The sequence below is a fragment of the Perissodus microlepis genome, chromosome 5 (assembly GCF_051167445.1).
Source record: "Perissodus microlepis isolate ML-2025 ecotype Zambia chromosome 5, ASM5116744v1, whole genome shotgun sequence".
Lineage (NCBI taxonomy): Eukaryota > Metazoa > Chordata > Actinopteri > Cichliformes > Cichlidae > Perissodus > Perissodus microlepis.
This window is the reverse complement of record NC_140465.1, coordinates 7,814,471-7,828,818: the sequence shown is the minus strand read 5'-3', so window position 1 is coordinate 7,828,818 and position 14,348 is coordinate 7,814,471. Positions and strand designations below refer to the sequence as shown.

At 43.4% G+C, this 14,348-nt stretch overlaps 2 protein-coding genes across 7 annotated transcripts in view; one reads left to right on the top strand and one right to left on the bottom strand.

The window, feature by feature from the left end:
* Positions 1–13: 13 nt before the first annotated feature.
* On the top strand, positions 14–4,851 carry arl6ip5a (ADP-ribosylation factor-like 6 interacting protein 5a). Its single transcript, XM_084927577.1, has 3 exons — positions 14–270; positions 3,645–3,862; positions 4,036–4,851. The coding sequence occupies exons 1-3, from the start codon at positions 92–94 to the stop codon at positions 4,194–4,196; spliced, it is 558 nt and encodes a 185-aa protein (XP_084783703.1). The 5' UTR covers positions 14–91; the 3' UTR covers positions 4,197–4,851.
* Positions 4,852–8,388: 3,537 nt separating this feature from the next.
* Positions 8,389–14,348, bottom strand: part of frmd4ba (FERM domain containing 4Ba) — a 44,909-nt gene continuing 38,949 nt past the window's right edge. For 2 of the 6 annotated variants that reach the window (XM_084927573.1, XM_084927568.1), the window contains exons 16-24: positions 14,173–14,289; positions 13,561–13,789; positions 13,365–13,421; positions 13,142–13,277; positions 12,170–12,334; positions 11,314–12,074; positions 11,084–11,210; positions 10,467–10,709; positions 9,430–9,522 (exon numbers count right to left, since the gene is read on the bottom strand). In XM_084927573.1, the coding sequence (XP_084783699.1) occupies position 9,522; positions 10,467–10,709; positions 11,084–11,210; positions 11,314–12,074; positions 12,170–12,334; positions 13,142–13,277; positions 13,365–13,421; positions 13,561–13,789; positions 14,173–14,289 (1,836 nt within the window). In that variant the 3' untranslated portion in view covers positions 9,430–9,521. Of the gene's footprint in view, positions 9,523–10,465; positions 10,710–11,083; positions 11,211–11,313; positions 12,075–12,169; positions 12,335–13,141; positions 13,278–13,364; positions 13,422–13,560; positions 13,790–14,172; positions 14,290–14,348 lie in introns of those variants that run through there. The other 4 variants (XM_084927570.1, XM_084927571.1, XM_084927572.1 and 1 more) reach the window with 4 other exon arrangements.

Genomic DNA, 14,348 nt, shown 5'->3' with positions numbered 1-14,348 from the left:
CAACAAGTCTCGCGAGATTCTGGTTTGAAGTTAAGGGCGATTGTCTGTCAGATTCTGTGCGCTGTCAGATTTCGTAAAGGGGGCAGAAGTGATGGCTAGGGTGGGGGTGGCACCGCTCCGACCGTGGACCGACTTCTTTCCGGGCTCAGATAGATTCGCAAAACCAGACACAAAAGATTTTACGAAATGGAACAACAGAGTCGTCAGCAACCTGCTTTATTATCAAACTAATTATCTGTCTTTGGTCACCTCAGTTTTCCTCCTCGTCGGGTAAGTAATGTTATATCAGTCACTATCAATCAGAGAACTTCGTCTTTTTTGTTTATTTACCCAGCTCGCATAAAGTACAATGACTGTGATGCACTGCTATTGTTATATTCTCAATATGAACTTTTATTTCTTTGGTGCCAGAACCAACGACCGATCATTAAATGAGAATGTAATTTAAGCAGTGTTAAAATTCACATATATTAACTCTATAGTTGAGAAACAGCCTGCGTTTGTGGGGGCTGCTCTAAACAGTGAAACAGGTATCTGCAGACAATTTTGAGAATTGACTTAAGTAGAATAACTTAAAACAAGATCCATGCACAGACACGTGCTTATGCAGAGGAATTTTCTGAAGTCGTCTATTATCTTGTAACTACATACAAGGTAGATGTGACATATATTATCTCTGATCTAAAACATCCTGGCTTTGCTTCTCACTTTCCCGCCCTTCTAAATCCCAGCCTGCTAAAAATAATGATGTCCACTGAGCTGTGCCACGACACTGTTGCTGTGGTAATGAAAGCCCCATAAGCCTTCTGGTCAGCTGTTCCATTGCAGATAGCACTGGTGATAAAACAGCAACTTAATCAGAGGCCCCCGGTCCCCTGATTAGTGAGCACTGGAAAATTTGTCAGGGAGTCCATGAGTCGTGACCTGCAAACTCAAACTTTGACACGTCTGGTTTTTCAGAAAACCCTGTGATGCTATTTTCATTTAGTGTAGAGCAAACAGTCTCTGTGCTGTGTGTTTGTGAAAGTCAGTTGTTTTATAGTGTTATTGTATATGATATATGATAACTCGGAGAAAATAAATCAGTGTACGGTTTGAAGGCATTTTTGCAAGCTTACCAAAGAAGTATTAAAAGTCAGTGTAGGCAGATTAAGTAGGGACTATGTGCAGTGTACTCAGTATTATACCTGTAGACCAAACCTACAAGAAGAAGAGGATTTTCAGGATTAGAGCAACATTCCTACAAATTAGCAAGAAATCACCTCTCCATGTTGAGTAAACAATAGAGCTAAATACGAGGAAGGAGCTAAACCGTCAAAGTATAGATAAGGTGACTGTAACAAGACATTAAAAGAAAAAGTCACTATAAAAGGAAAAGTTCCAAGAAAAAGTACCACAGAATGCCCAAAGAGCCTCTGTTGACTTTGTGGAGATTAACTTTTCTGCTATAAAAGGACGAACATCTGCATATGACAATGAGTTGATCATGCTACATTTTAACCGCTTCCACCTTCATCACGCCGTGTTTCCTGAAGTTTTCTTGAGCTTTTTTGATGCCAGTAATCCAACAAAGCCTGACTAAGTTGCTTAGCAGGCCACTAGCCACATTTACTGAGGTCATGGACTTGGCCTGGTGGCATCACTGTCGTCGTGCCAAGGCTGGATCTATCACAAAGCAAATATGTCTGCACAGGCACAAGAGATATCTTGATGTCTTGATGGAGATGAGAATAGAATGCTTCAATCTGCTGATTTATTTAAACCTTAGACAACGTGATTATATCAAATTTGGACAATGAGAAGTGTTATTGTGTTTTGAAAATGTAATAAATGCTCAGATTTTCCTATCCTGGATTTGTAAGATTTCAGCCTCACAAAAGTTAATTCTATTTTCTGTTCCTTAGTGCTCTAAATGTTTTTAGTGTGTGAGACATCGGAGCCGCCGACGAGCCAGTCTAGCACCCCTGCTGTTGAAGAATGTGGTTTGGCATCTTTTGCACTGTCTGTAGTTTCCATGAAACAAGAAAAAGAAAAGGATATCATGTGCATAGCAGTATATGTTGCTCCAAGTATTTAAATCGTTAAGTGTTATCAGGGCCTTCACACATGCATGAAGGCATGCACATGTGCGCTAACACACCTTGATACCATCACTGATTCTGCTTTTCCTCTTTAGCCCTGAGAATATCCACAGCACAGTTTTCCAGTCCATCTTGAATGTGGTCAGCGCAAAGAGGACAGCTCTGGTTTTGCTTATATGCAGTTTTAACTTGCATTTGTGGATGCACCAATTTAAAATTTATTTCTCATCAGTAGTTTTTAGAAGCGTTCCTGTGCTGTTATGCAGTGTTGCGCAAGGGTCTGAAGAGGTCACAGCTAACTCTGTGACACCCCCACACTTTTGGACTGTCTTCTCTGAATCTTTTAACAGCGACACTTCGGGCAAACTCAACCTATTTTGGATGCTTGTTTTCTATCAAGTCATATTTCTAAGTTTTAGTGTGAAATGTTCCACCAGACTTGTTTGGGGTTTTTTTTGTCTATTTTTGTTTTGTTTGCATTTCACAACTTTTCCATTTTTCTTTTATGAAACAGGTTTAGTGGCATCAGGTTGCAAACAGCAAGGGGCGTTTCTCAGTTTCAGTGGAAAAATATTAATCATCCCAAGTGTACACACAATTATAAGTATTAGGGGCACATTAAGAAAAATGGAGTTGTTTCAAGGCAAACTGCCACGTTTGCCTGTGTACATGAGTTAGTGATCAGCCAGCGTGTGATACAACATACATGCTCTGATATTGAAACTATCGATGCCCTAGGAACTGTCCATTACAAGCTGTTTCAAAAGATAAATCATTCCCTTCCTTCCTTGTTGCTAAAACTGATTCTGAAGTAGTTTCACCAACTCAGACGGTAGAGCAACCGTGGCATTTTGTCTTGAAACAACTGTAATCTCCACATTTCGACTTTTTTCTCGAAATAGAATTGCGACTCTAATCTTGCAATTTTGACTTTATTCGAATTCTTTTTATTCGTTAATTTTTTCTTGATTTGCCCCTACTGCTGTTTCGTACAATTAAACTAATCTGAGATTTGATTTTTGTAAACCAATCTGATCCACTCAGCAGTTGCTGTTGCACACACAGCATCTGACCACTTGATGGAGCCAGTTAGCACACAAGAACAGCGCCTGTGCTCCAGCTGCATGTCAGATTCAAGATTCGGGACTCCTTATTGTCATTATGCAAGCATAACGACATTAAGGCAAAAAAAAAAAAAAAAAGCCTTAAATCACATAAATATACTGACAAAATACATTATATGCAGCATGTACACAGTGAAAGTGGGCCTTTTGCATGCTTGGACTGAACATGAGTTATTTACTGGCTGTGTATGTCTGTGTAACGTGTGTACCTGAGTGTCATAATCGTGTGAAGCTGAGCAGTAGAAAAGCGCACTTTACACAAGTTATTTTACATATTATAAAATGCACATAAGGCGGTATAACCCGAGGGGTAGGACCTGGAATTGGGCAGACGAATATTGCACACAAGGGTTGTACGTCGTTACCATGGGGTCAAGTTCAGCAGTATGCCAAAGCTATTTAAACTTGCCCTCATATGTTCTATGCTGCTGTCTTGCAGGATCCTGAAACCTCTGGAGACGCTCATAGCCATAGTCGTGGTGTCGGTCGTGTTCGTGGTTTCGGTGTGGGTGGGGGAGAATGGAGCTGCGATCAACAACTTTAAGAAGCAGAATCCTTCAGCGTTCATCATTTTGATCATGGTTGCCAGCTGCATATTGATTTCCATGCTGGGGAGCATCTTGGTATTCATGTGGGCCATCACTTTACCCCTGATTTGTAAGTTTGGCTTTCAGAGGGGATTGGGTGATTGAATGTCTAATAATTCTTCAGAGCATAATGATCACTGCATTTGTGACATCATGAAATGTTTCAAAATCAATGAAACACATTTTCCAGATCCTCAAAATGTGATACTACAGCTGACATTTTGCTACGGGTTTGTTTTTCAGTAATATTTGCACATGCTTCATGTCGCAAACGCAATATGCAGAATAAGCTGGAGAACAAGATGGATGGATTTGGACTGAAGAAGACGTTTATGGGCATTCTGCTGGATTCTCTGGGTCAGCAGGAGGAAACCATTCAAAAGATCCACAACTTTCTGAATTAAAAGTTAAAGAGTGACTGGATTTGAGAAGAAGCAAATGCACATCTGTGCGCCAAAGATTATGACTTTTTTTTTTTTTTAAATTTTGCTTGGATTTCATACGTTTGTCTCTCTCAGTCTAAACCCCTTGAAGTTTCATGCACAGCTTGTGATTTAAAATGAAAGATTGTTATCTAAAGGGCTTTATCTTTACCTCAGGGCTTCTGTCACTCTACCCAGAACTTGTCAGGGTACGTTTTTTTTCTCCGAACAGTGATGAGGGCATGTGAGTGCAGCCTCACATCTCTGCTATGCAGTGTGCAAGTGTTCCTGTAAAACCAGCTGCAGACTTAACCCTGGGTACGAAATCTGTGTTCAATCATTCTCAGAAACAGCCGTCAGCCCTGTCTGTTTGTGCTCAGCTAAAATTGTGAAAGCAGCACGAGTGTTGCCTTTTAACAAAGAATGAAGAGTGCACGCTCAACTTAGCTGTACTGCCAAGAAGCTCGGAGGCTGGATTGAATAATCTGCTCACGTAAAATGTAACACCAGCTTCAGTCCACCAGCCCACCCGATGCTCATCCAAATAAAAAGTAGACAAAAGAGAGAGGACTGCTGTGTCTCAAGTCAAACTGCTTTGTCAATATTGTAAAATAAAGACTTCAAAGGTGACCCGTGACCATCAGTGTTCCCTCTGAATCTTTGAGTGCTTCATCTTGACAGTGCCCTTGACAGTGATGGATTGGTTAACTTTACTTCCTCTCCACTTACCCCAAATGCTAATCAGTGGGCTTGCAGTAGATTATAGTGCAGAGAGCTGACAGTGGATTCATCTGCACTCACTCACCTCCAAACCCGATTTAGTCGCTGTGTCAGCTTCTCTTTTATTGGATTCCATTTAAAATTGATTGCAGATAACAAGAATCCATCCAGAACCTAATGCTCTGTTATTCGGTTTGAAGCGGCAGCGAGGGGAAAACGGGAGGATGGTCCATGTTAACCCTTTGCTTTCTAAGTTTGCTGAAGGTGATGATCTCTTCGCATTGCTCAGTTAGACTCAGCTGCTGGGTTTCCCCCCCCTTTTTGTACTTCAGCGCTGATTTATGTACTGCGGTGCTTCATCAGCATCCATATTGTGAAACTTGGACGAGTGAGTATAAGCACCAGTGGCAGTCTAGTCAAGTAAAGTCATGTCTCAGAGGGCACAGTGGAAGCCCTTGTTCTAGCTGCTGATGCAGCTGCTGCGAAGATCGTATCGGCACGTGTGCTGCTGCACACCCAACAGGTGTGTGTGTGTGTGTCTTTGGTCTTTTCTTCTTCACAGTCTCTCCAGGAGTGAGGCCTCTTTTACACTCTACAATACCAAAATCTTGTTTCTGTGCATTTCTGGGCAAAAATCAGCTGCTTTCACCTGCTGCGCGCTTCTTGCACGGGACACTGAGCAATGTACAGTACACAGTGCTTGCTTTTGCATGGTTACGCGTACTTGCTGTGCTGCCTTCCACTTGACCCCTGTGTCCCCACCCCCCTCCTCTTCCCTGAGAGGCTTTGGCTTGTGGCTAGCTAAGCTGGTTAGCTAGCCTCATAACTCAAACAGCCTGTCATTCAGCAGATCTCGGCTGCTTAGACCTACACCACAGCCGATCATGTGACCCATTAATGATGACCCACCATGACCTGTGCAGTCTGCTGTATCCTCATGTGAGCTGTTCCACCTTCCGGTTTGTCCATTTTTTTTTTTTTTTTTTGTTGTTGTTGCCTCCTTTTGAAGGAAGAGACAGGAATGAGCTGTGAGAGCATGTGACCTGGTCAGCTAATCCAGTCGTTCACCTTTCATAGCTTGTCAGAGTCATTACTCCCTGAATCCTGGGGAAGTCGCAGGATTCGGGGAGTAAGCACAGCATGATTTCAAGCCATTTTAATCTCAGTTTGGCTGAGCCCTGTGGCTGCTCAGTTTAGTGTTTCATGTGTGACACTTCCTGTGTGTGCTACCATTGGGAACATTGTACATTCTATATTTAATAATCACTCAGTGTACAGCTGGTCTATTACAGTCTTTATCATATAACTGCCTGCACTGACGAAAATCAAGGATTAATGAAAAAAGTGAAACTGAACTAAAACATATTAGCTGCGGGGCTGTAATGTGGAAACAAGAAGCTGAAAGGTCCTAAAACGGACAGCCATGGAGCTTAGGGGATTTGGTGAGTTTTTCTTTTGCTTGAACTTATTTACACAAAAGAAAATGTATACAAAAGATGGACACCACGCCACCATGACGCCACCCATTGTTTATTTAAGTCCAGTTGTCAGGCATCGTGCGTAGTGTTTGCGGCATTGCTATTGTCATTTTGGAAACAGACTTGCTGAACGAGGGGGGAGGACCTGACAGAAATTCAACGGACAGTACCCACTCATGAGTTGTCATACACAAAATATGACCGTTATACTGTTTATATTACCTACATAAAGTAAGGCTGCCCAGCAGGCGGGTCATTTTCCACTTGGATCACTGTCCTTCGGGAGCTGTTTGAAATTTCTGTTCCCATTGTTGATTGTAACACATTTGCAGTTTATTATAGTTCATTTCAGTATTTTCACACATAGCTTGTAACTGCCACTTGACCTCATTCAGTTGCAAACTGATAGCAGACTGACTCCATCTTATCATTTTATCACCACTTCGAGGCACCAAAGTCTTTTTGAAGAAGCCAACTGACAGCAAGTGGTCGTAGACATGGTCCCTGTCTCCGAAGCGACCCCATCAAGGACATGAAGTGAGGAGTTCATTACACACATTCATGATAATTTGGGTTGTGCTGCAGTCTCCAACCACTCTCTTCCCTAGTTTGCCCCAAGGGTTGTTTTTCCCATAAGCCTCTATGCAGAATGCAGGTTTAAGGCACTTCAGGATCCAGGAGCTGTCGATCATTTATGTACAATCTATGGTTCTCATGGTAATCTAATACACTATTCAACACTGTTTAGTGCAGGTTTAAATCAGAAACCATTCAGTCAATGAACTTGTAATGCAGATATTTGATGCCAGTACTTCCAGTAGTTGACAGGTTTCAATACTTTGCGTGACTGACGTTTCCATTAGTCACACAAGTATTGGAGTCCATGCACAGCCTTAATCCACTCTGCATTACAAGAGTTTTGTGTGTTGCGTTTTAGATAAAGAGAAAGTCAATAGAAATCTATTGTTTATGTAGTGAAGTGTCAGCTGGAACAGCCTCCCATGATGTCTAACTACAGCTGGTGTGGCGCGGCCGAGACAGGGAGACAGCTGGATGAAGAGCTCTCCCCCTCTTTCGCTGCCCGAGGAGCTGGAATTGTCCAAGACCTCCCTTGAGCTTGCTCAAGAAGCATAAAACTGAGAGGCACTCTGAGCAAGGAAAGCTGCTCAACTCTGGCCGTCTTAAAGAGGGGACCCGAGGCAGGATACATCGATAGAAAATGTGCAGCAGCACAGGAAGGAAAGGAAGGGGAATGGTAGTGAAAGGTTATAGTACAATGTGAAGGGAGGAGGGCTCGGATAACATGTGTAAAACAGACTTCTCATAACATGAATGCCTGCAGGGAGGGTTTGATGCTATAAACACTAGCTTGTCATTCACACAGAAGACACAAGGAGAGGTTTTATAGCCCATAGTGGGTGTGACAGCCTTTAAAGACTGGTTTGGACGGTTTACAGCTTAAGAACCCGCACACACAAAAAAGTGCCTGGTTACACAGCAAGGCAGTGAGAAAGTACAGCAGAGCGACAGAACTCTGCAGAGCAGTGAGTTTCTAAAACCGGCTCATTTATTCATACTTGACTGTCATTATGAGTGATTGCAGATCTGTATTCATTCATTCTTAAGACGCTCAAAAGAAAAACCCAGTACTTTAGAGTTATCTCTCTTACTATAATCTGCTTCCTTGAATGAACACCAGATAAGCAGCTTCCAAACCATTTATATGAGGAAAACTCATTTGTGTTGTGTTCTGCAGTCATTAAATGTAAATGACACTTTAGGTTTTCTACCCATTTTCCTTCTGGAAGTGGTGATTATTGCACTTTTATACTCAATTTCATTAACTGAATTGGCCCAGCAGACGTTCATTTAGCTAATTCAAAGGATTTGGATTTAAATCCTGTGTTGTCCTGCACTAAGGGGGATAAGACGCTTCGAAGGCTCAGTTTTAAATAAATATCACCCACAAACAAAAGCACTGGGAAATTCAATTTTTTTAATCCAAACCATTGTAATTATACAAATTACTAAGAACCAGCTTAACAATAATTGTTTACTATATATTACATGCTTTTCAAATACATAAAAATGCTCTAAAATAATAAAAAAAGACTAAGCCAGTGTATTTACATACCAACATTTACACAGTTTTAATCTCTTGAGAGAAATTTGGAGCACCAGTCCATGATTTCCAGCATGGATGAAATAACCATGTTCAAAACAAAACAAAACTGGATTTTCTGTCTTCCCACAGAGGCAGTAATATTCGAAACTGGTGACTCAGGTAATACTTAAGTGGTGCAACAAATAAGCATTTGGCTCAATTATGGTGTAAGTACTGACAGTGAAGCAAACTGAATACTTTGTAAATGACAAACGGTGTAGAGACCGGAACGGTAACAGATGTTGTAATAGAAACGTGGATCAGGTGACTGCAGAATGTTCCCGGAAGTAGCCTTTTCTCTCGACTCCTATTTAACGAGTTCAGTGCTTCATTAATGACCTTATAAATCCGTGTCTAATCCTTCATGGTTACAGTGTTCATATGTGTGTGCAAGTAGCACAACAGGATCAGTCATGTTCTTTGTTCATTACCGCTCGGTATCCTCTTAGAGAGACAGTTTTAGTCCTTGGTTCAGTATCTCTAAAGAGTAATGCTATACCCTTTGCTATACCATTCAGTCCACTGCAGGGCTTGGTATAGTTTCAGTGCACAGGTCCCATCACTACAAACACTCGCAACCCCATGATTAGACACTCCAATGGGGTTCTTGTTGTGATTTAAAATACAGGGATGGGCATCAGTTTGGCAACTGCGTTCAAGAGATACAGAAATGAGAATACTTCATTTAACGTGCTGAGTTCCACAGAAGTTAAATTCCTTCATTCTTTGGGTTCCTTTTACAAGGAAATTACAAAACAGGTAAGTGCAGTTTAAGGCACAGTGACGTTTTGTCAAGGTGAAGATTTTGCACAGTTGTAAGGTATCCGGCTAAACTATTGTTCCTGGTTTTGAGTCTTCATGCCAGTAAAGCTGTTCTTCGGGGTCCATGTTAGTGTGCATTTGGCTGTTGATGTGGGAGTCCATTTGGCTGACATCTATATAGGATCTGTAATGAACACACAAAACAAACACATTAGGCTGCAAACTGCTGACTGTGACTGACTACGGGGTTAGAATTGATTAACCCTGGGCTGTGCGTCTAAACTACAAAGGTAAAATGTCAATATAAAACAGCAATGTGAGCCATCACCTGTGTTTCAGATTTTGTAATGTGAATGCGGATTTCAAACCCAGGGTCAAACATTCTCACCCAGTTATAAGGCAGATGCACACAGACACAATAGCCGTCTATACACAAACACAAGGCCTTCCAATGCAACAGTGCTCAGGGGTCACATTTTCCCTTTGCCACACAAGTGCTCTCCCACCACCACGAGGCACCAAAGTTTGTCAGTGAAATCAAATGATCTGGTGCTTTCTGTCAGTCCCTGCTATGCATAAAAATTAACACATCACCATCACCACGTGGGGAAGTTTTTACACTTTCTCACCCTTTCTTCTCTCCTGTGACTTTGATTATTGGGGGGGAGGGGATAATTTTCCTGGTCAGTAGCATAGGAAGCACCACCACACCTCTCTAAATACCCAGGGGGGCATGCCATCCTATCACATCCTCGCCACTCAAACTCTGGGAGACATCTGTGCATGAGAGGGGGCAAAGGTCAGTGGTGAATGGAAGCACATGGGCAAAGAGTGGAGGGAAAAAACAAACAAACAAAAACAAACAAAATCTTGACAGTAAAGGAAGACTGCGGAGAAATGTGACCACTGGATGACAATGTGGCAGTTGAGGAGGAAGTAGGACAAGCATATTTATATATTTTTCTTAAGGAAGCCATGCAATCACAGTATCAGACATGACACTGAATGATCAAACATCTCAAAAATGCAAAGTTCACTTCAAAACATCAACAAGCAGACTCACGAGTCAGACTGCGGGCACACTAAAAGAAGCAACTGCACGGGGTCTGGCCGATGCTGTTTACTTACTACGAGCTACCTTTAGAAAAAGACACCTTACTGAGCCTGTGCCCTCTGGAGGATTGTGGCTGCGCAGGGCTGGAGGCCACCTGCCTGACCCGACAGCCAGGGGAGTAGTAGGAGGAGGGGGAGGAGGAGGGAAAGGAAGAAGAGGGCAGGGAGGAAGTGGAAGGATAACCAGAGGAGGAAGAACTAGCAGGGATAAAGGCACAGCGCCTCTGGCCATCAGGGCTGTGCCAGGAGTCGCCATATCTATAAGAGAGCAGGGGCCAGTGGACAGTTAGGGAGAGCAGAACCATTTTTAAGCTCTTAGGAGGAACTGACTGCGGGCAGCACAGATCCTCTAATCCCATCAATGAATACGGCTGTGAAATTAAACACTGGCCTGTTTGTGGATTCAGTTTCATAATTTATAGGTGAAGGTAAAGAAAAGATGACATTGGCAACACATTATTTCACGTTGCTGATGGGTGTAAGGGATAAAACACCAAATAGCAGCTCGTATTTTCTGTAGCCATCCCCTCTAGGTAATTAAACACTAGCACTTAACTCTGAGGATAAGAAGGATCAGGAAGTGGCTTATTGGATAAGTAGAAGAGCTGAGAGCCAGGTTTTTTCCCTCTTACCTGCTGTGGGTGGAGTGGGCGTAGGAGGCTGTGCTGTAAGAGTAAGACTGCGGTGCATGCACGGGCATGTCATATTCCAGCATAGCACTGCCGGTCATGTGACTGTGCCAGTTTCCACTGGAGGCCACTGAGGACATGGCAGAAAAATGGTACAAGTCAGAAAACAACCCACCAACATGTAGAACCAGTGTTAGAAACATAATTCAGAGGACATTGTGAAATTGTCTAACCTGACGAGTAGGAAAGGTTCCTGCTGCTGTAGGCTTGTGGTGCATGCGTGGTTGGATAGCCCAGACTCTGCTGGGAGCCTCTGTCATACTCATAGTCGTACGCAGCCTGTTTTTGTGCAGTGTTACGTTTGTACCAGCCTCTCAAGTGTTCAGCCACCAGGGCCTTCTGGATGTTCTTGTTCATCTGTTCGTTGCTTCGAGGCACTGGACGCTGCCTGGATGGCCGTATCGTGGCGTACACGTTCTGTGATGCACCGTCTATCTCGTCATTACCGTAGTGACCATACACGCTGGGGCTTTGATAAGCTGTTTGGGTGTGGTGGTAGGAAGGGTTAACATTATAGTGTCCCTCCATTTCATTGTCGTAAACATAGACTCCATTGGAGTAAGGCTCCGGTTCTGGGTAGTTGGGATAGCCTGTGACATAGTAGGCTGTTGTGGTGGGCCGAGCCCGAGGCTGGTAGGCATAGCACCGAGTGTCTGGCTGAGCCAGGTTGGGCATGCTGCCCGTGTTGGCGTACATGTCTTTTCTGTGGCGCCCGCGCACTCTGCGCCCGTGGGTGTGGTTACCAGGGACGCTGTATTCCACACTAGACTGGCTTGTGTAGGAGGAACCGTCATCGAGCATTTCGGTGCTGTTGCTGCGTCGAGCTGACGGGACAGTCAGTGTAGGCATGGTTGGTTTGGTCTCGATCATGAGCTGAGACTGTGACTCCAGACTCCCGCTACGCTGGCGGAAGTGTTGTGGAGAATCCTCTGATCTGCAATTAAAATTAAAGTTTAGTGAATGTAATGCATAAGAGCCGTTTATGAAGCGGGTCTTAAAAATAATGAAAGAACTACATAAAGCTCATACCTCAGCTGTGTGCTGCTGTATGCGTTGCGGGTGAGGAGGGGAGTGGGTGGCATGCTGCGTGCATCACGTGGCTGCCTGGAAGCTGCTTTACATGGGCTGCTGTAGACCGATAAGGTGTCATTGTGACTGTAATGGTGCGCTTCCTGGTCTTGGTCATAATGTAATCTAGAACACAGATAGGAAATATGTTCAGATGATTAACACCACTATCTTCTCGACAATAAATCTAGGAAAGACGGGAAAAAAAGGAAAAAACAAAACAAAACGGGGTTTGCTCGACTGCGGCACTTTAGTCATTCCTTACACCTGAATGAGTTCCACTGCATAGACCATTAATCTTTTCATGCGGCAGCAAGCATTATGACTTTTCCCCCCCTTCTTTTAAATGAACCTGAGAGTAAAACATCACCCGCACCACTCTAAACACTAACGCAGTAGCTGGTGTTTAAACAACATTTCCAGCACCGCCTTCTGTTTCCCTTTTCCTCTCAGCTTGGGATTGTTGTTTGCTCCTTTACAGGCAGAGACATGTTGTTTTTTCATCTATTTTTAAAGCTGGTGTGTTTGGGCTGATAAGCAGACTGTTGGAGAGGCAGGAGAAGGAGGGAGGAGGTTGACTGTCAGGAATGTAGCTCTGGATCTACTCTACAGGTCTGTACTAGCTTCACGCTTCAGGCCCCTGGAGAAACAACAGGCATTGCGTATCTCCACAGAAAAACAGTTCAGCCATGTTTCCCTGTCATCAGTCATCATACCCATCAATCCAGTGGTTCTCTCAACTTGCCTACACGTATCTTTGTTTTTATTTTCTTGTATTTTACACGCATACTTCCAACTGCCTGTGTGTTGAGCTCTGCCTGTATACTGTGTCTGAACAGAGTTGTGTAGCTGCTCACATTCAGTCTCCTCTTCAGTCACAGTGTTAGGACACTAATAAAGTATGCTCCATGAGTGTGGGTGCTGGTCGCATACCTGCTGTCTGCGAGCTGGTCATTGGCAGAGGCTCGTCTGTCTTTGTTGTAATGAGCATCCAGAGTGTCTGCGTGGTGTGGTCTGGGGGAGTATTGGACTGAACGAGACCGCTGCCTCTGGGAGCCAAGCTCATCATCTGGGAGTGAAAAGTCATTGTTTTAAGTATAACTCATTCATAAATGAGATGGGGATTAGGAAGCACATGCACACTGAGCACACTAACCATCATCCAGAGTGAGACTGTCAGATAGCGAGCTGAGTTCTGAAGGCTGGGGATCATCTGGTCAGAGGACAGAGAGAGACAAGTGTTCTAAGAAATGTCTCTGATATTATTATTCACAGTCTTGTCTCACTATGACTAATGTTCTACAAGCTCTGATATGCAAGTATGTGTCACTGCCACTGTTCGTGAACTCTACCTCGTAAGATCAGTGAGGCTCTCTGAGTGGGTTTCTGTCCTTTTTTGACCCTGTAGTCGTTGATCTGCTTCTCAATCTCTTCCAGGTTTCTCATAGCGTCAAGATAGTTGTGCTTCCTTTTCCTTTTCACAGTCTTGCACAGGTCAGCCTCATTGGCTAGCTTCATGGCTGCTTCCACAATCTTTTGCTGCAAGGCAAACCGACTCTCCAGATTCCTCAGATGTGGATCCTGTAGGAAAACACAAGACTGACACAGTTAATGGGGACTTTCCAAAAAACACACAGATCTTGTCGGAGCAGAGGCACCCATATGAACAAAGAAACAGACATAAAAGCTAAAAACACAAAGGCATCAGTCTTTTAGTGTCATTTTATATACTCATCTTTAGTTAAAGACAGAAACTAGGTACAGCTCCCCATAAGAGTCTCATATGATATGTTACACAATGTAGGCCTCAAAAACAGAACTGAACTCCAAAAGCCTCACTTTAAAAAGTCAGCTGATCTAAATGAGCCGTAGCTAAACAACAACAGTGGGGCACTAATGGTGTTTCAAGTGTCACAGCAGCCTCACACAGCAAAACCACAGCACAAACAAATATCTGCATTTACCTCATCATAGGGGAAAAGATCATCCAGTTTGAAGGCTGTCCCAACACGCCGTCGCACTTGAGGAACCTTCTCACCTGTGGCCAGGGGATATTCCTTAGGCAATCTTCCTGTAAGCTCCTGCAAATGAGAATAGCAGCCAGAAGTCAGCTGAGAATTTGACACTTTTGGAAACAAAT